Source organism: Chiloscyllium plagiosum, unplaced genomic scaffold (assembly GCF_037043375.1).
Source record: "Chiloscyllium plagiosum isolate Xiang-an unplaced genomic scaffold, Cpla_swu_hap1 HiC_scaffold_38, whole genome shotgun sequence".
Taxonomy (NCBI): Eukaryota; Metazoa; Chordata; class Chondrichthyes; order Orectolobiformes; family Hemiscylliidae; genus Chiloscyllium; species Chiloscyllium plagiosum.
In genome coordinates this window covers 28517516-28542975 of record NW_028270176.1, presented here as the reverse complement: position 1 = coordinate 28542975, position 25460 = coordinate 28517516, and the positions used below count along the sequence as shown (strand labels likewise).

The 25460-nt window shown below is 55.2% G+C and overlaps 1 protein-coding gene across 2 annotated transcripts in view; it reads left to right on the top strand.

The window, feature by feature from the left end:
• The window catches only part of ethe1 (ETHE1 persulfide dioxygenase), an 86998-nt gene that overhangs the window by 33035 nt on the left and 28503 nt on the right, over positions 1 to 25460 (top strand). For both annotated transcript variants that reach the window (XM_087981097.1, XM_087981096.1), the window contains 4 exons: positions 6939 to 7083; positions 18757 to 18905; positions 22852 to 22981; positions 24203 to 24292. In XM_087981097.1, coding sequence (XP_087837223.1) covers positions 6939 to 7083; positions 18757 to 18905; positions 22852 to 22981; positions 24203 to 24292 — 514 coding nt within the window. The remainder of the gene's footprint in view (positions 1 to 6938; positions 7084 to 18756; positions 18906 to 22851; positions 22982 to 24202; positions 24293 to 25460) is intronic.

The following is a 25460-nucleotide window of genomic DNA, read 5'->3' as shown; positions in this document are numbered from 1 at the left end:
CACACACACTCACACATACACACACACACACATATACACACACATACACTCACACTCACACACACTCTCACACATGCACAAACACACACTCACTCACATACAATTACATACACACACACACATACACACACTCACATGTACACACACATACACTCGCACACACACACACACACATGCACACTCATACCCACACACACTCACACACATGCACACTCACACAAACATGCACACTCATATTCACACACACACATGCACACTCACACACACATACATGTACACACATATACACGCCCTCACATACACACACACTCACACACGCACATATACACACACATACTCACAGACACACTATCACACACACTCACACATACTCACACTCTCACATATACACACACACACTCACATACACATACACACACACACTCAGACACGCACACACTCACACGCACACTCATGCACACACACTTGCACACTCGCACACACATGCACACATGCACACACACACAAATACATGCACATGCACACTCACACATGCATACACATGCACACACACACACTGACATACATTCACACTCACATACACACATACACACACACGTGCATACACTCATACACACACTCATTTACACTCACAGACACATACACACACACTCACATACTCATACACACTCACATGCATGCACACACTCACGCACACACACTCACAAGCACACACACACTCACATTCACACACATACACATAAACACACTCACACACACTCACATATACACACACATACACACACGCACATTCACACACACTCAAACACACACATACTCATACACACACACACATATACATACACACACACTCACATATACACACATGCACTCACATACACACACAGACACACACACACACACTCACACACACACACACATACACATACACGCACACATACACACACTCATACACACATTCACACACACACTCACATACACACACACACACACTCACATTCACACACATATACATAAACACACTCACACATACACACACATACACACACGCACACTCACACACACTCACACACACATACAAACGCACACATACAAACACACGCACACTCATTCACACACACACATACATGCTCACATATATACACACACACTCACACATACACACACACATATACACATACTCTCACACTCACAAATACACACACACTCATGCACACACATGCACACTCATACACGCACACACAAACTCACACTCACGCACACACGCGCACACTCACGCATTCACACACACTCACATACACACACACACTCATACAAACATGCACACTCATATTCACACACACACACATGCACACACACATACATGCACACTCACACACACATACATGCACACACATATACACACCCTCACATACACACACACTCACACACGCACATATACACACACATACTCACAGACACACTATCACACACAATCACACATACTCACACACTAACACACATATACACATACACACACTCTCACATATACACACACACACACATACACACACACACTCAGATACACACTCACACACACATCTACAGACACGCACACACTCACGCACACTCATGCACACACACACACTTGCACACTCGCACACACATGCACACACGCACACATGCACACACATACAAATACACGCACATGCACACTCACACGTGCATACACATGCACACACACACACACTGACATACATTCACACTCACATACACACATACACACACACGTGCATACACTCATACACACACTCATTTACACTCACAGACACATACACACACACTCACATACTCATACACACTCACATGCATGCACAAACACACTCACGCACACACTCACAAGCACACACACACTCACATACACACATAGACACACCCTCACACACACACATACACACATCCACACTCATGCACACACACACACACTCACATATACTCACACACACATACATACACACACACTCACACATACACACACACTCACATATACACACACATACACTCACACACACTCTCACACATGCACAAACACACACTCACTCACATACACACACACATACAATTACATACACACACACACATACACACACTCACATGTACGCACACATACACTCGCACACACTCACCCACACACATGCACACTCATACCCACACACACTCACACACATGCACACACATACATGCACACACACATACACACCTTCACATGCACATACACACACATACTCACACACGCACATAAAAACACACACTCGCAGACACACACACACATATTCACAGGTGCACACACACACACACATGTACATACACACACACTCACATATACACACACACACCCACATACACCCACAGACGCACACTCACACACATACACACACACTCACACACATACACACACACACACTCACGCACACATACACTCACACATACACACACTCATACACACACTCACACACACACATATACATAAACACACTCACACATACTCACACACACTCTCACACACGCGCACACACACCCTCACACATACACACACTCACACACACACTCACATACACACACACACCCTCACACACAAATACAGACACACACACATATACACACCCACACATATACACACACATACTCACGCACACATACACTCACATATACACACACACTCACACATACACACTCACACATACACACACAAGCTCACATATACACACACATACACTCACACACATACACACACACATACTCACACACACACACACAATCACATATACACACACACTCACACATACACACATTCACACACATACACAAACACAAACACTCACATGTACATACACACACTCACATATACATACGCACACTCACACATACTCACACACATACACACTCACATATATACACTCATACACTCACACACATGCACACTCACATTCACACACATACACATAAACACACTCACACACACTCACATATACACACACACACTCACATATACACACACTCACTCACACTCACACACACATGCACACTCATACCCACAAACACAAACACACACACTCACACAAACACACATACACACACATTCACACTCACACACACTCACACAAACACATACAAACACACACATACAAACACACACATACGTACACACACATACACGCTCACATATGTACACACACTCACACATACACACACACGCATACACATACTCTTACACTCACAAATACACACACACTCATGCACACATGCACACTCATGCACGCACACTCAAACTCACACTCACGCACACACACACGCACACACACACACTCACACATTCACACACACAGTCACATACACACACACACGCATACATGCACACTCACACACTCGCACACATACATGCACACACACATACACACACTCACATACACGCACACATACACACACACACTCACAGACACACTATCACACACACTCACACATACTCACACACACTAACACACATATACCCATACTCACACTCTCACATATACACACACATGCACACTCACACACATGCACACACACACTCAGACACACATTCACAGACACACACACTTAAATACACGCACACATTCACACGCACACACACACACAAATACACATGCACACGCGCATACACATGCACACTCACACACACACACTCAGACACACTCACACACACATTCACAGACACACACACACTTACATACACGCACACATTCACACACACGCACGTGCACACACACGCACGTGCACACATGCACGGACACTCACGCGCATACACATGCACACACACACATGCACACTCACACACACACACGCACACACACTGACATACACTCACATACACACTCACTCACATACACACACACTCTCAGACACACTCACACTCACACACACATACACACACACTCACATACTCACACACACTCACAGATACACAGCCACTCCCACACAGACACTCACATACTCACACACACTCACCTGCATGCACAAACACACTCACACACACACACTCACTTGCACACATTCACACACGCACACACTCTCACACAGGCACACACACACTTACATATACATACACACACTCACATTCACATATACACACACACACACACATACTCACACTCACTCACATATACACACACTCACACACTCACATATACACACACACTCACACACACATATACACACACACAACTCACATAAACACACACATACACACACATGCACATACACACACATACTCACATACACACAAACTCACACAAACACAAATACACTCACACTCACACAGACACACACACACACACATATATACACACACACTCATACAAACACACACTCACACACACACTCACATAGTCACACACACACAGACACACGCACATTCACATACACACACTGTCTTACTCACACATACACACACGCTTACACACACTTACACACACACATACATGCTGACATATATACACACACACTCACACATACACACACACTCACTTACATCTACACATACTCACACATATACACACACTCTCGCACACACTCACATATACACACACACTCACTCACACATGCACACTCATACCCACAAACACAGACACACTCACATATACACACACTCACACACACTCACACATACTCACACACACTCACATACACACACACTCTCACACACGCACACTCTCACTTACTCACACTCACATATACATACACACACACACTCACACATACTCACACACACTCACATATACACACACATACACTCACACACACACACATACACTCACTCACATATACACACACCCACACACATATACACACACTCACATATGCACACACACTCACAGACATGCACACACACTCACAGACACACACACACATACTCACAGACACACACACTCACACACATACACACACAATGCACGTGCACACACACGCACACGTGCACACACACATGCACACACTCACACACACACACTCACACACACTCATATGCACACACACACGCACATATACACACTCACTCACATACACACACGCACACACACTCACAGACACACATACTCACACACACACTCTCACACATACACAGACACACACACCCATACAGACACAATGCACAAACACACACTCACAGATACACACACTCACACACACACACAAACAATGCATACACACGCACACACTCACATGCACACACACATACATGCACACATACTTACACACCCTCACACACACACGTACGCACACACACTCCTACACACACACGCGCACACACTCGTATACACACACACACACCTATACACACTCACATACACAATGCACACACACAAACACTCACATCAACAATGCACACACACGCACACACACACTCACAAGCACACACATACATGCACACACACACAAATACACACTCACACATACACACACTCACATAAACACACACACACTCACATAAACACACATGTACACACACACATATACACACACACATACATACACACACATACTCACATACACACAAACTCACATACACACACACTCACACAGACACACACACACTCACACATACAAACACACACACACACTCACATACACACACATACATGCGCACATGCACACTCTCAGACACACACACGCACGCAATGCACACTCACACACATGCACACTCACACACGCACACTCACATGCATGCATACGCACACAAATGCGCACATGCACACTCTCAGACACACACACTCATACACACACACATACACACACACATATACATACCCACACACAATGCACACACATACACACACAAGCACCCTCACATGTACACACACACACTCACATACACTCACACACACACTCACACACCCTCTCACACTCACACACACTCACACATATTCAGACACACTCACATACACACACATACATGCGCACATGCACACTCACAGACACACACACACACAATGCACACTCACACACATTCACACACACGCACACTCGCATACGCACACACACATATGCACAGACACACACACTCATACACACACATATACATACCCACATACAATGCACACACATACACATCCTCACACACACATATACACACCCACACGCAAGCACCCTCACATACATACACACACACATACATACACACGCACACTCATACACACACACACTCACACACATGAACATACACACACACACACTCACATGCACACACACATACACACATCCTCACACACATACACCCACGCACACGCACTCACATGCACACACACATGCACACTCACACACACAATGCACACTCACACGCACTCACTAGACACACACATACTCACACACTCACACATACTCACCCGCCCATGTACACACACACACTCACATGCACACACACACACATACACACCCTCACACACACACACACTCACACACGCACACATACACACACACTTACTCACATACTCACACATACTCACATATACACACACACACTCATATATTCATACACACTCACACACTCTCACATATACATACACATACTCACATAAACACACACGCTCACACACACACATATATACACACACACACTCACTCACACACTTACACACACACTCATATACACACGCTCACATAAACACACATACACAAACACACACACAGATACACAGACTCACACACACACAGACTCACACACACAGACACACTTACACACACTCACACTCACACACACTCACATTCACACACACACAGAGACATACACACACAGAGACTCACACATGCAGTCACACACTCACACACACACTCACATATTCACACATACACACACACATACACCTGAACACTTTCGACAGTATATCTTAAACCCATCATTATTCTTTCAAACTATCTCACTGTTCCAGCTGTTTGAGAAGATTAGCTGCACCTACACCTACCTGTTGGCTGACTCCCAGAGCAGGCACGCTGTTATCATTGATCCAGTGATTGAGGAAGTAAATCGTGATGTCAAACTCATTCAGGATCTGGGATTGAAACTGATTTATGCAGGTAAGCAATTCCAAGTAATCACACAAACACTCTCCTCTGAACCTACTAAACCCTCCAGGACAGGGACAGCACGGGGTTAGATACAGAGTAAGGCTCTCTCTACACTGTCCCACAATCAAACACTCCCAGGAGAGGGACAGCTCGGGGTTAGATACAGAGTAAGGCTCCCTCTACACTGTCCCACAATCAAACACTCCCAGGACAGGGGCAGCATGGGGTTAGATACAGAGTAAAGCTCCCTCTACAAAGTCCCCCCATCAAACACACCCAGGACATGGACAGCACAGGGTTAGATACAGAGTAAAGCTCCCTCTACACTATCCCCCATCAAACACTCCCAGGACAGGGACAGCACACGGTTAGATACAGAGTAAAGCTCCCTCTACACTGTCCCCCCATCAAACACACCCAGGACATGGACAGCACAGGGTTAGATACAGAGTAAAGCTCCCTCTACACTATCCCCCATCAAACACTCCCAGGACAGGGACAGCACACGGTTAGATACAGAGTAAAGCTTCCTCTACACTTACAGATGGGAAGTCAAGTGTCCTCCACACCGGTGAGTGGAACTGGTGAGCGAGAATCAGTGGGGCCTAATGTGTCTGTACTTGTAGGACTGACATTTCCCCAGCATTGGGATATCTCAGTTCCTGAAAATCAGGCGGGAAATCCCTGTCCTGAGATTACTAAAATCCCCAAATCTCAACGCCAGCACTTTCCCAGTCAGAATACGCCCTCCCCCACACTGTGAGCCTCTCTGAGACCACTGCTTGCTTCTTTCTCTCTCTCTCTCTCTCTCTCTCTCTCTCTCTCTCTCCCCCTTCCCTGGTCACTCACCCCCGAGGCCAGGATGCTGTTTCCTCCCTTTCAGAGAACCTTCCTTCCAGGTGGCATAGTCTCCGGGGCAGTGGGTGGGCCCGTGGTTGAGAAGGGGGTCACCAAAGTTTCCATTAGCAGTGCAACAATGATGAATAACCATGGGAACAAAGTGATGCCAAAGTAAGCATTTATAAGACCAGCCTCACAGGTTGGAGAGGTACAGCGTGGAAACAGGCCCTTCGGTCCAACCCGTCCATGCCGACCAGATATCCCAACCCAATCTAGTCCCATTTGCCAGCATTTGGCCCCTATCCTTCAACTCCCTTTCTATTCATACACCCATCCAGAATTCCACCTGAGCACAAGAAGTGAAAATATCCCTCCACATTTAGTGGTATTCCCATCACTAAATCCCCCACAATCACCATCCTGGGAGTTACCATGGACCTGAAACCCAACTGGACCCACCACATAAACACAGCGACTCCAAGAGCAGGTCAGAGGCGGGGAATCCTGCAGCGAGTAACTCCCCTCCTGACTCCCCCCAAAGCCTGTCCCACCATCGACAAGGCCCAAAGCAGGAGGGTGAGGGAATACTCCCCACTTGCCCCTGGATGGGGGCAGCTCCAACAACACTCGGGAAGCTCAACACCTTCCAGGGACAAAGCAGCCCCACACCCACAAACATCCCCTTGCTCCCCCCACCGACACTCAGTAACAGCAGTGTGTACCGTCGCCTCCCTCCCCCCACCGACACTCAGTAACAGCAGTGTGTACCATCCCCTCCCACCCCCACCGACACTCAGTAACAGCAGTGTGTACCATCCCCTCCCACCCCCACCGACGCTCAGTAACAGCAGTGTGTACCATCCCCTCCCACCCCCACCGACGCTCAGTAACAGCAGTGTGTACCGTCCCCTCCCTCCCCCCCACCGACGCTCAGTAACAGCAGTGTGTACCATCCCCTCTCTCCCCCCACCGACGCTCAGTAACAGCAGTGTGTACCATCCCCTCCCTCCCCCACAGACGCTCAGTAACAGCAGTGTGTACCATCCCCTCCCTCCCCCACCGACGCTCAGTAACAGCAGTGAGTACCATTCCCTCCCTCCCCCCCACCGATGCTCAGTAACAGCAGTGTGTACCATCCCCTCCCTCCGTCCCGCCACCGACGCTCAGTAACAGCAGTGTGTACCATACCCTCCCTCCCCCCACCGACGCTCAGTCACAGCAGTGTGTACCATCCCCTCCCTCCCCCCACCGACGCTCAGTAACAGCAGTATGTACCATCCCCTCCCTCCCCCCAGCGACGCTCAGTAACAGCAGTGTGTACCATCCCCTCCCTCCCCCACCGATGCTCAGTAACAGCAGTGTGTACCATCCCCTCCCTCCCCCCACCGACACTCAGTAACAGCAGTGTGTACCATCCCCTCCCTCCCCCCACCGACGCTCAGTAACAGCAGTGTGTACCATCCCCTCCCTCCCCCCACCGACGCTCAGTAACAGCAGTGTGTACCATCCCCTCCCTCCCCCCACCGACGCTCAGTAACAGCAGTGTGTACCATCCCCTCCCTCCCCCACCGACGCTCAGTAACAGCAGTGTGTACCATCCTCTCCCTCCCCCACCGACGCTCAGTAACAGCAGTGTGTACCATCCCCTCCCTACCCCCACCGACGCTCAGTAACAGCAGTGTGTACCATCCCCTCCCTCCCCCACCGACGCTCAGTAACAGCAGTGTGTACCGTCCCCTCCCTCCCACCCCACCGACGTTCAGTAACAGCAGTGTGTACCATCCCCTCCCTCCCCCACCGACGCTCAGTAACAGCAGTGTGTACCATCCCCTCCCTCTCCCCACCGACGCTCAGGAAGAGCAGTCTGTACCATCCCCTCCCTCTCCCCACCGACGCTCAGTAACAGCAGTGTGTACCATCCCCTCCCTCCCCCCACCGACGCTCAGTAACAGCAGTGTGTACCATCCCCTCCCTCCCCCCACCGACGCTCAGTAACAGCAGTGTGTACCATCCCCTCCCTCCTCCCACCGACGCTCAGTAACAGCAGTGTTCCATCCCCTCCCTCCCCCCACCGACGCTCAGTAACAGCAGTGTGTACCATCCCCTCCCACCCCACCGACGCTCAGTAACAGCAGTGTGTACCATCCCCTCCCTCCCCCACCGACGCTCAGTAACAGCAGTGTGTACCATCCCCTCCCTCCCCCCACCGACGCTCAGTAACAGCAGTGTGTACCATCCCCTCCCTCCCCCACCGACGCTCAGTAACAGCAGTGTGTACTATCCCCTCCCTCCTCCCACCGACGCTCAGTAACAGCAGTGTGTACCATCCCCTCCCTCCCCCACCGACGCTCAGTAACAGCAGTGTGTACCATCCCCTCCCTCCCCCCACCCACGCTCAGTAACAGCAGTATGTACCATCCCCTCCCTCCCTCCCACCGACGCTCAGTAACAGCAGTATGCACCATCCCCTCCCTCCCCCCACCGACCCTCAGTAACAGCAGTGTGTACCATCCCCTTCCTCCCCCACCGACACTCAGTAACAGCAGTGTGTACCATCCCCTCCCTCAACCCACCGACACTCAGTAACAGCAGTGTGTACCATCCCCTCCCTCCCCCACCGACACTCAGTAACAGCAGTGTGTACCATCCCCTCCCTCCCCCCACCGACGCTCAGTAACAGCAGTGTGTACCATCCCCTCCCTCCCCCCCACCGACACTCAGTAACAGCAGTGTGTACCATCCCCTCCCTCCCCCCACCGACACTCAGTAACAGCAGTGTGTACCATCCCCTCCCTCCCCCCACCGACGCTCAGTAACAGCAGTGTGTACCATCCCCTCCCTCCCCACACCGACGCTCAGTAACAGCAGTGTGTACCATCCCCTCCCTGCCCCCACCGACACTCAGTAACAGCAGTGTGTACCATCCCCTCCCTCCCCCACCGACGCTCAGTAACAGCAGTGTGTACCATCCCCTCCCCCTCCCACCGACACTCAGTAACAGCAGTGTGTACCATCCCCTCCCTCCCCCCCCGACACTCAGTAACAGCAGTGTGTACCATCCCCTCCCTCCCCCCACCGACGCTCAGTAACAGCCGTGTGTACCATCCCCTCCCTCCCCCCACCGACGCTCAGTAACAGCAGTGTGTACCATCCCCTCCCTCCCCCCACCGACGCTCAGTAACAGCCGTGTGTACCATCCCCTCCCTCCCCCCACCGACCCTCAGTAACAGCAGTGTGTACCATCCCCTCCCTCCCCCCACCGACGCTCAGTAACAGCCGTGTGTACCATCCCCTCCCTCCCCCCACCGACGCTCAGTAACAGCAGTGTGTACCATCCCCTCCCCCCCCCACCGACGCTCAGTAACAGCAGTGTGTACCATCCCCTCCCTCCCCCACCGACGCTCAGTAACAGCAGTGTGTACCATCCCCTCCCTCCCCCCCCACCGACCCTCAGTAACAGCAGTGTGTACCATTCCCTCCCTCCCCCCACCGACGCTCAGTAACAGCAGTGTGTACCATCCCCTCCCTCCCCCACCGACGCTCAGTAACAGCAGTGTGTACCATCCCCTCCCTCCCCCCACCGACGCTCAGTAACAGCAGTGTGTACCATCCCCTCCCTCCCCCACCGACGCTCAGTAACAGCAGTGTGTACCATCCCCTCCCTCCCCCCACCGACGCTCAGTAACAGCAGTGTGTACCATCCCCTCCCTCCCCCACCAACGCTCAGTAACAGCAGTGTGTACCATCCCCTCCCTCCCCCCACCGACGCTCAGTAACAGCAGTGTGTACCATCCCCCCCCACCCCCCACCGACGCTCAGTAACAGCAGTGTGTACCATCCCCTCCCTCCCCCCACCGACGCTCAGTAACAGCAGTGTGTACCATCCCCTCCCTCCCCCACCGACGCTCAGTAACAGCAGTGTGTACCATCCCCTCCCTCCCCCCACCGACGCTCAGTAACAGCAGTGTGTACCATCCCCTCCCTCCCCCACCGACGCTCAGTAACAGCAGTGTGTACCATCCCCTCCCTCCCCCCACCGACACTCAGTAACAGCAGTGTGTACCATCCCCTCCCTCCCCCCCACCGACCCTCAGTAACAGCAGTGTGTACCATCCCCTCCCTCCCCCCACCGACGCTCAGTAACAGCAGTGTGTACCATCCCCTCCCTCCCCCCACCGACGCTCAGTAACAGCAGTGTGTACCATCCCCTCCCTCCCCCCCGACCCTCAGTAACAGCAGTGTGTACCATCCCCTCCCTCCCCCCACCGACGCTCAGTAACAGCAGTGTGTACCATCCCCTCCCTCCCCCACCGACGCTCAGTAACAGCAGTGTGTACCAGCCCCTCCCTCCCCCCACCGACGCTCAGTAACAGCAGTGTGTACCATCCCCTCCCTCCCCCACCGACGCTCAGTAACAGCAGTGTGTACCATCCCCTCCCTCCGTCCCGCCACCGACGCTCAGTAACAGCAGTGTGTACCATCCCCTCCCTCCCCCCCGACCCTCAGTAACAGCAGTGTGTACCATCCCCTCCCTCCCCCCCGATCCTCAGTAACAGCAGTGTGTACCATCCCCTCCCTCCCCCCACCGACCCTCAGTAACAGCAGTGTGTACCATCCCCTCCCCCCCCCCACCGACACTCAGTAACAGCAGTGTGTACCATCCCCTCCCTCCCCCCACCGACGCTCAGTAACAGCAGTGTGTACCATCCCCTCCCTCCCCCACCGACGCTCAGTAACAGCAGTGTGTACCATCCCCTCCCTCCCCCCACCGACACTCAGTAACAGCAGTGTGTACCATCCCCTCCCTCCCCCCACCGACGCTCAGTAACAGCAGTGTGTACCATCCCCTCCCTCCCCCACCGACCCTCAGTAACAGCAGTGTGTACCATCCCCTCCCTCCCCACACCGACGCTCAGTAACAGCAGTGTGTACCATCCCCTCCCTCCCCCACCGACACTCAGTAACAGCAGTGTGTTCCATCTCCTCCCTCCCCCCACCGACACTCAGTAACAGCAGTGTGTACCATCCCCTACCTCCCCCCACCGACGCTCAGTAACAGCAGTGTGTACCATCCCCTCCCTCCCCCACCGACGCTCAGTAACAGCAGTGTGTACCATCCCCTCCCTCCCCCCACCGACGCTCAGTAACAGCAGTGTGTACCAACCCCTCCCCCCCCCACCGACCCTCAGTAACAGCAGTGTGTACCATCCCCTCCCTCCCCACACCGACGCTCAGTAACAGCAGTGTGTACCATCCCCTCCCTCCCCCACCGACACTCAGTAACAGCAGTGTGTTCCATCTCCTCCCTCCCCCCACCGACACTCAGTAACAGCAGTGTGTACCATCCCCTACCTCCCCCCACCGACGCTCAGTAACAGCAGTGTGTACCATCCCCTCCCTCCCCCACCGACGCTCAGTAACAGCAGTGTGTACCATCCCCTCCCTGCCCCCACCGACGCTCAGTAACAGCAGTGTGTACCATCCCCTCGCTCCCCCCACCGACGCTCAGTAACAGCAGTGTGTACCATCCCCTCCCCCCCCCACCGACACTCAGTAACAGCAGTGTGTAGCATCCCCTCCCTCCCCCACCGACACTCAGTAACAGCAGTGTGTACCATCCCCTCCCTCCCCCCACCGACGCTCAGTAACAGCAGTGTGTACCAACCCCTCCCCCCCCCACCGACACTCAGTAACAGCAGTGTGTACCATCCCCTCCCCCCCCCACCGACACTCAGTAACAGCAGTGTGTACCATCCCCTCCCCCCCCCACCGACACTCAGTAACAGCAGTGTGTACCATCCCCTCCCCCCCCCACCGACACTCAGTAACAGCAGTGTGTACCATCCCCTCCCCCCCCCCACCGACACTCAGTAACAGCAGTGTGTACCATCCCCTCCCTCCCCCCACCGACGCTCAGTAACAGCAGTGTGTACCATCCCCTCCCCCCCCCCTACCGACACTCAGTAACAGCAGTGTGTACTATCCCCTCCCTCCCCCCACCGACCCTCAGTAACAGCAGTGTGTACCATCCCCTCCCTCCCCCCACCGACGCTCAGTAACAGCAGTGTGTACCATCCCCTCCCTCCCCCCACCGACACTCAGTAACAGCAGTGTGTACCATCCCCTCCCTCCCCCCACCGACGCTCAGTAACAGCAGTGTGTACCATCCCCTCCCTCCCCCCCACCGACCCTCAGTAACAGCAGTGTGTACCATCCCCTCCCTCCCCCCACCGACCCTCAGTAACAGCAGTGTGTACCATCCCCTCCCTCCCCCCACCGACCCTCAGTAACAGCAGTGTGTACCATCCCCTCCCTCCCCCCACCGACGCTCAGTAACAGCAGTGTGTACCATCCCCTCCCTCCCCCCACCGACGCTCAGTAACAGCAGTGAGTACCATTCCCTCCCTCCCCCCCACCGATGCTCAGTAACAGCAGTGTGTACCATCCCCTCCCTCCGTCCCGCCACCGACGCTCAGTAACAGCAGTGTGTACCATCCCCTCCCTCCCCCCACCGACCCTCAGTAACAGCAGTGTGTACCATCCCCTCCCTCCCCCCACCGACGCTCAGTAACAGCAGTGTGTACCATCCCCTCCCTCCCCCCCACCGACCCTCAGTAACAGCAGTGTGTACCATCCCCTCCCTCCCCCCACCGACACTCAGTAACAGCAGTGTGTACCATCCCCTCCCTCCCCCCACCGACCCTCAGTAACAGCAGTGTGTACCATCCCCTCCCTCCCCCACCGATGCTCAGTAACAGCAGTGTGTACCATCCCCTCCCTCCCCCCACCGACACTCAGAAACAGCAGTGTGTACCATCCCCTCCCTCCCCCCACCGACACTCAGTAACAGCAGTGTGTACCATCCCCTCCCTCCCCCACCGACGCTCAGTAACAGCAGTGTGTACCATCCCCTCCCTCCCCCCACCGACACTCAGTAACAGCAGTGTGTACCATCCCCTCCCCCCCCCCACCGACGCTCAGTAACAGCAGTGTGTACCATCCCCTCCCTCCCCCCACCGACCCTCAGTAACAGCAGTGTGTACCATCCCCTCCCTCCCCCCCACCGACACTCAGTAACAGCAGTGTGTACCATCCCCTCCCTCCCCCCACCGACGCTCAGTAACAGCAGTGTGTACCATCCCCTCCCTCCCCCCACCGACGCTCAGTAACAGCAGTGTGTACCATCCCCTCCCTCCCCCCCACCGACGCTCAGTAACAGCAGTGTTGTACCAGCTACAAGACCCACTGCAGAAACTCACCAAAGACCCTCAGACAGCACCTTCCAAACCCACGGCCACTTCCATCTAGAAGGACAAGGGGAAGCAGATACATGGGAACACCACCCCCTAAAGTTTCCCCTCCAAGCCCCTCACCATCCCAACTTGGAAATATATTAGCCATTCCTTCCTGGGTCAGAATCCTGGAATTCCCTCCCTCACAATCAACTGATTGACCAGTAATGCCTGCTCGGAGTGTATCTCAATCCCAATAAAAGCACATCCCACATGGATATAGTGTACCACAGCTGCTCCTTCATTTCTCCGTGTGCACTGTCCGAGGGTCAGCGCTGAGGGAGCGCCGCACTGTCCGAGGGTCAGCGCTGAGGGAGTGCCGCACTGTCGGAGGGTCAGTGCTGAGGGAGTGCCACACTGTCGGAGGGTCAGTGCTGAGGGAGTGCCGCACTGTCGGAGGGTCAGTGCTGAGGGAGTGCCGCACTGTCGGAGGGTCAGTGCTGAGGGAGTGCCGCACTGTCGGAGGGTCAGTGCTGAGGAAGCGCCGCACTGTTGGAGGGTCAGTTCTGAGGGAGCGCCGCACTGTCGGAGGGTCAGTGCTGAGGGAGTGCCGCACTGTCGGAGGGTCAGTGGTGAGGGAGCGCCGCACTGTCGGAGTGTCAGTGCTGAGGGAGTGCCACACTGTCGGAGGGTCAGTGCTGAGGGAGTGCCGCACTGTCGGAGGGTCAGTGCTGAGGGAGTGCCGCACTGTCGGAGGGTCAGTGCTGAGGGAGTGCGGCACTGTCGGAGGGTCAGTGCTGAGGGAGTGCCGCACTGTCGGAGGGTCAGTGCTGAGGGAGTGCCGCACTGTCGGAGGGTCAGTGCTGAGGGAGTGCCGCACTGTCGGAGGGTCAGTGCTGAGGGAGTACTGCACTGTCGGAGGGTCAGTGCTGAGGGAGTGCCGCACTGTCGGAGGGACAGTGCTGAGGGAGCGCCGCACTGTCGGAGGGTCAGTGCTGAGGGAGCGCCGCACTGTCGGAGGGTCAGTGCTGAGGGAGCGCCGCACTGTCGGAGGGTCAGTGCTGAGGGAGTGCCGCACTGTCGGAGGGTCAGTGCTGAGGGAGTGCCGCACTGTCGGAGGGTCAGTGCTGAGGGAGTGCCGCACTGTCGGAGGGTCAGTGGTGAGGGAGCGCCGCACTGTCGTAGTGTCAGTGCTGAGGGAGTGCCACACTGTCGGAGGGTCAGTGCTGAGGGAGTGCCGCACTGTCGGAGGGTCAGTGCTGAGGGAGTGCCGCACTGTCGGAGGGTCAGTGCTGAGGGAGTGCGCACTGTCGGAGGGTCAGTGCTGAGGGAGTGCGGCACTGTCGGAGGGTCAGTGCTGAGGGAGTGCCGCACTGTCGGAGGGTCAGTGCTGAGGGAGTGCCGCACTGTCGGAGGGTCAGTGCTGAGGGAGTGCCGCACTGTCGGAGGGTCAGTGCTGAGGGAGTACTGCACTGTCGGAGGGTCAGTGCTGAGGGAGTGCCGCACTGTCGGAGGGACAGTGCTGAGGGAGCGCCGCACTGTCGGAGGGTCAGTGCTGAGGGAGCGCCGCACTGTCGGAGGGTCAGTGCTGAGGGAGCGCCGCACTGTCGGAGGGTCAGTGCTGAGGGAGTGCCGCACTGTCGGAGGGTCAGTGCTGAGGGAGTGCCGCACTGTCGGAGGGTCAGTGCTGAGGGAGTGCCGCACTGTCGGAGGGTCAGTGCTGAGGGAGTGCCGCACTGTCGGAGGGTCAGTGCTGAGGGAGTGGGCACTGTCGGAGGGTCAGTGCTGAGGGAGTGCCGCACTGTCGGAGGGTCAGTGCTGAGGGAGTGCCGCACTGTCGGAGGGTCAGTGCTGAGGGAGTGCCGCACAGTCGGAGGGTCAGTGTTGAGGGAGTGCCGCACTGTCGGAGGGTCAGTGCTGAGGGAGTGCCGCACTGTCGGAGGGTCAGTGCTGAGGGAGTGCCGCACTGTCGGAGGGTCAGTGTTGAGGGAGGGCCGCACTGTCGGAGGGTCAGTGCTGAGGGAGTGCCGCACTGTCGGAGGGTCAGTGCTGAGGGAGTGCCGCACTGTCGGAGGGTCAGTGCTGAGGGAGTGCCGCACTGTCGGAGGGTCAGTGCTGAGGGAGTGGGCACTGTCGGAGGGACAGTGCTGAGGGAGTGGGCACTGTCGGAGGTTCAGTGCTGAGGGAGTGAGCACTGTCGGAGGGTCAGTGCTGAGGGAGCACCGCACTGTCGGAGGGTCAGGGCTGAGGGAGTGAGCACTGTCGGAGGGTCAGTGCTGAGGGAGTGCCGCACTGTCGGAGGGTCAGTGCTGAGGGAGTGCCGCACTGTCGGAGGGTCAGTGCTGAGGGAGTGCCGCACTGTCGGAGGGTCAGTGCTGAGGGAGTGGGCACTGTCGGAGGGTCAGTGCTGAGGGAGTGGGCACTGTCGGAGGGTCAGTGCTGAGGGAGCGCCGCACTGTCGGAGGGTCAGTGCTGAGGGAGTGCCGCACTGTCGGAGGGTCAGTGCTGAGGGAGTGCCGCACTGTCGGAGGGTCAGTGCTGAGGGAATGCCGCACTGTCGGAGGGTCAGTGCTGAGGGAGTGCCGCACTGTCGGAGGGTCAGTTCTGAGGGAGTGCCGCACTGTCGGAGGGTCAGTGCTGAGGGAGTGGGCACTGTCGGAGGGTCAGTGCTGAGGGAGTGAGCACTGTCGGAGGGTCAGTGCTGAGGGAGTGCCGCACTGTCGGAGGGTCAGTGCTGAGGGAGTGCCGCACTGTCGGAGGGTCAGTGCTGAGGGAGAGCCGCACTGTCGGAGGGTCAGTGCTGAGGGAGTGCCGCACTGTCGGAGGGTCAGTGTTGAGGGAGTGCCGCACTGTCGGAGGGTCAGTGTTGAGGGAGTGCCGCACTGTCGGAGGGTCAGTGCTGAGGGAGTGCCGCACTGTCGGAGGGTCAGTGTTGAGGGAGGACCGCACTGTCGGAGGGTCAGTGCTGAGGGAGTGCCGCACTGTCGGAGGGTCAGTGCTGAGGGAGTGCCGCACTGTCGGAGGGTCAGTGCTGAGGGAGTGCCGCACTGTCGGAGGGTCAGTGCTGAGGGAGTGGGCACTGTCGGAGGGTCAGTGCTGAGGGAGTGGGCACTGTCGGAGGGTCAGTGCTGAGGGAGCACCGCACTGTCGGAGGGTCAGGGCTGAGGGAGTGAGCACTGTCGGAGGGTCAGTGCTGAGGGAGCACCGCACTGTCGGAGGGTCAGGGCTGAGGGAGTGAGCACTGTCGGAGGGTCAGTGCTGAGGGAGTGCTGCACTGTCGGAGGGTCAGTGCTGAGCTAGTGCCGCACTGTCGGAGGGTCAGTGCTGAGGGAGTGCCGCACTGTCGGAGGGTCAGGGCTGAGGGAGTGAGCACTGTCGGAGGGTCAGTGCTGAGGGAGTGCCGCACTGTCAGAGGGTCAGTGCTGAGGGAGTGCCGCACTGTCGGAGGGTCAGTGCTGAGGGAGTGGGCACTGTCGGAGGGTCAGTGCTGAGGGAGCGCTGCACTGTCGGAGGGTCAGTGCTGAGGGAGTGGGCACTGTCGGAGGGTCAGTGCTGAGGGAATGGGCACTGTCGGAGGGTCAGTATTGATGGGTTCTTGTTGTGTCTGCAGCCAATACCCATTGCCATGCAGATCATGTGACTGGTACAGGGCTCCTGAAGAAGATGCTGGTTGGATGTCAAAGTGTCATTGCACAGGACAGTGGAGCACAGGCTGATGTGCACATCAAGGAAGGGGATACCATTAACTTTGGGAAATTTGTAAGTAAATCACCGAATGAGAGATTCTCCAGCACAGAAACAGGCCATTCAGCCCCTCTATCCCAGGCCAGGCTTTCTCCGCCACGCCCTGCTCTTTCTCCCTCACCCCATCACCATCTCCTTCTCTGCTTTGTTTATCCAGTTTGCCCGAGTTCAATACATCCGCACGATTCCCCCTCCCCCCACTCCCTGTGCGAGTCAGACCCACATTCCCCACATCCACACTCCTTCAACTCTATCGGAAACCTTTTCCTGAATTTCCCATTGCATTTATTCGGGAATGCCATCTATCAATGGCTCCTCATTCTAGTTCACAAGACACACCCCCCCCCCCACCCCCCGATGCCCCCAACAACAAGGGGAAACATCTTTACATCTTCACAATCGAAACCCCTCCCAGAATTGTGAGGACCTCACTCAGGTCACCCCAGGGCCTCTTCTTTCACCCTGTACTGGCAATAACGTCTTTGCCCCAGTGTGGGTCTAACTCAGGGATACGGAGACTGGAACTGTGCACAGTGCTCCGAGTGTGGGTCTAACTGAGGGATACGGAGACTGGAACTGTGCACGGTGCTCCGAGTGTGGGTCTAACTGAGGGATACGGAGACTGGAACTGTACACAGTGCTCCGAGTGTGGGTCTAACTGAGGGATACGGAGACTGGAACTGTGCACAGTGCTCCGAGTGTGGGTCTGACTGAGGGATACGGAGACTGGAACTGTGCACAGTGCTCCGAGTGTGGGTCTAACTGAGGGATACTGAGACTGGAACTGTGCACAGTGCTCCGAGTGTGGGTCTAACTGAGGGATACGGAGACTGGAACTGTGCACAGTGCTCCGAGTGTGGGTCTGACTGAGGGATACGGAGACTGGAACTGTGCACAGTGCTCCGAGTGTGGGTCTAACTGTGGGATACAGAGATAGGAACTGTGCACAGTGCTCCGAGTGTGGGTCTGACTGAGGGATATAGAGACTGGAACTGTGCACAGTGCTCCGATTGTGGGTCTAGCTGTGGGATACGGAGACTGGAACTGTGCACAGTGCTCCGAGTGTGCGTCTAACTGAGGGATACGGAGACTGGAACTGTGCACAGTGCTCCGAGTGTGGGTCTAACTGAGGGATACAGAGACTGGAACTGTGCACAGTGCTCCGAGTGTGGGTCTAACTGAGGGATACAGAGACTGGAACTGTGCACAGTGCTCCGAGTGTGGGTCTAACTGAGGGATACGGAGACTGGAACTGTGCACAGTGCTCCGAGTGTGGGTCTAACTGAGGGATACGGAGACTGGAACTGTGCACAGTGCTCCGAGTGTGGGTCTAACTGAGGGATACGGAGACTGGAACTGTGCACAGTGCTCCGAGTGTGGGTCTAACTGAGGGATACGGAGACTGGAACTGTGCACAGTGCTCCGAGTGTGGGTCTAACTGAGGGATACGGAGACTGGAACTGTGCACAGTGCTCCGAGTGTGGGTCTAACTGAGGGATACGGAGACTGGAACTGTGCACAGTGCTCCGAGTGTGGGTCTCACTAAGGGATACAGAGACTGGAACTGTGCACAGTGCTCAGAGTGTGGGTCTAGCTGTGGGATACAGAGACTGGAACTGTGCCAAGTGCTCCGAGTGTGGGTCTAACTGAGGGATACGGAGACTGGAACTGTGCACAGTGCTCCGAGTGTGGGTCTAACTGAGGGATACGGAGACTGGAACTGTGTGCGGTGCTCCGAGTGTGGGTCTAACTTAGGGATACGGAGACTGGAACTGTGCACAGTGCTCCGAGTGTGGGTTTAACTGAGGGATACAGAGACCGGAACTGTGCGCAGTGCTCCGAGTCTGTGTCTAACTGAGGGATACGGAGACTGGAACTGTGTGCGGTGCTCCGAGTGTGGGTCTAACTGAGGGATACGGAGACTGGAACTGTGCACAGTGCTCCGAGTGTGGGTCTAACTGAGGGATACAGAGACTGGAACTGTGCACGGTGCTCCTAGTGTGGGTCTGACTGATGGATATGGAGACTGGAACTGTGCACAGTGCTCCGAGTGTGGGTCTAACTGAGGGATACGGAGACTGGAACTGTGCACAGTGCTCCGAGTGTGGGTCTAACTGAGGGATACAGAGACTGGAACTGTGCACAGTGCTCTGAGTGTGGGTCTAACCAAGGGATACGGAGACTGGAACTGTGCACAGTGCTCCGAGTGTGGGTCTAGCTGAGGGATACGGAGACTGGAACTGTGCACAGTGCTCCGAGTGTGGGTCTAACTGAGGGATACGGAGACTGGAACTGTGCACAGTGCTCCGAGTGTGGGTCTAACTGAGGTATACAGTGACTGGAACTGTGCACAGTGCTCCGAGTCTGTGTCTAACTGAGGGATACGGAGACTGGAACTGTGCACAGTGCTCCGAGTGTGCGTCTAACTGAGGGATACGGAGACTGGAACTGTGCACAGTGCTCCGAGTGTGGGTCTAACTGAGGGATACGGAGACTGGAACTGTGCACAGTGCTCCGAGTGTGGGTCTAACTGAGGGATACGGAGACTGGAACTGTGCACAGTGCTCCGAGTGTGGGTCTAACTGAGGGATACGGAGACTGGAACTGTGCACAGTGCTCCGAGTGTGGGTCTAACTGAGGGATACGGAGACTGGAACTGTGCACAGTGCTCCGAGTGTGGGTCTCACTAAGGGATACAGAGACTGGAACTGTGCACAGTGCTCAGAGTGTGGGTCTAGCTGTGGGATACGGAGACTGGAACTGTGCCAAGTGCTCCGAGTGTGGGTCTAACTGAGGGATACGGAGACTGGAACTGTGCACAATGCTCCGAGTGTGGGTCTAACTGAGGGATACAGAGACCGGAACTGTGCGCAGTGCTCCGAGTCTGTGTCTAACTGAGGGATACGGAGACTGGAACTGTGTGCGGTGCTCCGAGTGTGGGTCTAACTTAGGGATACGGAGACTGGAACTGTGCACAGTGCTCCGAGTGTGGGTCTAACTGAGGGATACAGAGACTGGAACTGTGCACGGTGCTCCTAGTGTGGGTCTGACTGATGGATATGGAGACTGGAACTGTGCACAGTGCTCCGAGTGTGGGTCTAACTGAGGGATACGGAGACTGGAACTGTGCACAGTGCTCCGAGTGTGGGTCTAACTGAGGGATACAGAGACTGGAACTGTGCACAGTGCTCTGAGTGTGGGTCTAACCGAGGGATACGGAGACTGGAACTGTGCACAGTGCTCCGAGTGTGGGTCTAGCTGAGGGATACGGAGACTGGAACTGTGCACAGTGCTCTGAGTGTGGGTCTAACTGAGGGATACAGAGACTGGAACTGTGCACAGTGCTCCGAGTGTGGGTCTAACTGAGGGATACGGAGACTGGAACTGTGCACAGTGCTCCGAGTGTGGGTCTAACTGATGAATATGGAGACTGGAACTGTGCACAGTGCTCCAAGTGTGTGTCTAACTGAGGGATACAGAGACTGGAACTGTGCACAGTGCTCCGAGTGTGGGTCTAACTGAGGGATACGGTGACCGGAACTGTGCACAGTACTCGGAGTGTGGGTCTAACTGATGGATATGGAGACTGGAACTGTGCACAGTGCTCCGAGTGTGGGTCTAACTGATGGATATGGAGACTGGAACTGTGCACAGTGCTCAGAGTCTGTGTCTAACTGAGGGATACGGAGACTGGAACTGTGCACAGTGCTCCGAGTGTGGGTCTAACTGAGGGATATGGAGACTGGAACTGTGCACAGTGCTCCGAGTGTGGGTCTAACTGAGGGATACGGAGACTGGAACTGTGTGCGGTGCTCCAAGTGTGGGACGAACTGAGTTGATATAGTGTGGAGTTGGGTGGAATTGGGAGGTTGAATTCTGGTGTTGATCAGGGATAGATTTGGGATTCCCTTCAGGGGCAGATTGTTCTGTCAGTGTTTGTGTCGTTTCTCACTCTGCCTAGTTTCTGGAGACACTTTCCACCCCTGGACACACAGATGGCTGCCTCACCTTTGTGCTCAACGACAAATCCATGGCATTCACCGGAGATGCTCTGCTCATCCGAGGCTGCGGACGGACTGATTTTCAACAAGGTAAGCTCCACTCCCTCAGCACTGACCCTCCGACAGTGCGGCGCTCCCTCATCACTGACCCTCCGACAGTGCGGCGCTCCCTCAGTATTGACCCTCCGACAGTGCGGCACTCCCTCATCACTGACCCTCCGACAGTGCGGCGCTCCCTCAGTATTGACCCTCCGACAGTGCGGCACTCCCTCAGTATTGACCCTCCGACAGTGTGGCACTCCCTCAGCACTGACCCTCCGACAGTGCGGCGCTCCCTCATCACTGACCCTCCAACAGTGCGGCGCTCCCTCATCTCTGACCCTCCGACAGTGCGGCACTCCCTCAGCACTGACCCTCCGACAGTGCGGCACTGCCTCAGTACTGACCCTCTGACAGTGCGGCGCTCCCTCAACACTGACCCTCCGACAGTGCGGCGCTCCCTCAACACTGACCCTCCGACAGTGCGGCGCTCCCTCAGCACTGACCCTCCGACAGTGCGGCGCTCCCTCAGCACTGACCCTCCGACAGTGCGGCGCTCCCTCAGCACTGACCCTCCGACAGTGCGGCACTCCCTCAGCACTGACCCTCAGACAGTGCTGCACTCCCTCAGCACTGACCCTCCGACAGTGCGGCATTCCCTCAGCACTGACCCTCCGACAGTGCCCACTCCCTCAGCACTGACCCTCCGACAGTGCCCACTCCCTCAGCACTGACCCTCCGACAGTGCGGCACTCCCTCAACACTGACCCTCCGACAGTGCCCACTCCCTCAGCACTGACCCTCCGACAGTGCCCACTGCTCATCCGAGGCTGCGGACGGACTGATTTTCAACAAGGTAAGCTCCACTCCCTCAGCACTGACCCTCCGACAATGCGGCACTCCCTCAGTACTGACCCTCCGACAGTGCGGCGCTCCCTCAGCACTGACCCTCCGACAGTGCGGTGCTCCCTCAGCACTGACCCTCCGACAGTGCCCACTCCCTCAGCACTGACCCTCCGACAGTGCGGCGCTCCCTCAGCACTGACCCTCCGAATGTCCTTGAGCGGGAACACTAACCTGTTGTTTCGGGAGAGCGGAAAGGCCTTTTTCCGATGTGTCTTCAGCCCAACATTCTGACCCCGCTGCCGTCCCTGGGGACAGTCTGTGGGTGCTGTTTGCTGCTTATGGGATCTTGCTGTGCAGAAATGTCTGTCCGATGGAGCATTTTCACAACGCGTCTGTAATTCTGTCTCTCTCGGGACGTCTTTCCAGGTGATCCCGAGTCTCTGTACCATTCCGTCCACCAGAAGATCTTCACTCTCCCTCCCGACTGTCTCCTGTACCCTGCTCATGACTACACAGGTTGGTGTTCTATTCTCACACGGTCTGAGGAGCACTGGCCGTCCCTAATTGCCCCAAGGGCGGTTAAGCGTGAACCGCCTTGCTGTGGGTCCGGAATCGTGACGTGGTCCTGACTGGATGAGGACGTTCAGCTTCTCTCCCATCACTCTCACCGAGATAGTCAGGTCCCATCCCAACCAGATGGAATTCTCCGGCTCAGGTCAAACAGGATGCTGGAAATTTAGACACAACTGCAAAAATTGCTGGAAAAGCTCAGCATCTGGGGAGAGAAATCATAATTAATCACTCTCTGGGGAGAGCACTCAGTGGCTGGTTTCGTTTGACGTCTAACTCATGTCTTGCCCAAGTTCATCATCGAGGAGAAAGTGAGGTCTGCAGATGCTGGAGATCAGAGCTGAAAATGTGTTGCTGGAAAAGCGCAGCAGGCCAGGCCGCATCCAGGGAACAGGAGAATCGACGTTTCGGGCATAAGCCCTTCTTCAGGAATTCGGGCTTATGCCCGAAACGTCGATTCTCCTGTTCCCTGGATGCTGTCTGACCTGCTGCGCTTTTCCAGCAACACATTTTCAGCCAAGTTCATCATCACCATCCTGCCCTTTCACCCAATGTTCTGTTCAGGACACAATGTGCTCTATTCATCATTGATTCCCTGCAGTGTGGAAGCAGGCCATTCAGCCCATCAAGTCAACACTGACCTTCGGAAGAGCATCTCACCTAGACCTCCCGCAGCTCCACATTCCCCATGGGCAATCCACCCTAACTGCACATCCCTGGGCACTATAGGACAATTTAGCATGGCCAATCCATCCTAACCTGCACATCGCTGGACACTATGGGACAATTTAGCACGGCCAATCCACCCTAACCTTCACATCCCTGGGCACTATGGGACAATTTAGCATGGCCAATCCACCCTAACCTTCACATCCCTGGGCACTATGGGACAATTTAGCATGGCCAATCCACCCTAACCTTCACATCCCTGGGCACTATGGGACAATTTAGCATGGCCAATCCACCCTAACCTTCACATCCCTGGGCACTATGGGACAATTTAGCATGGCCAATCCACCCTAACCTGCACATCCCTGGACACTATGGGACAATTTCCCATGGCCAATCCACCTTATCCTGCACATCCCAGGACACTATGGGACAATTTAGCATG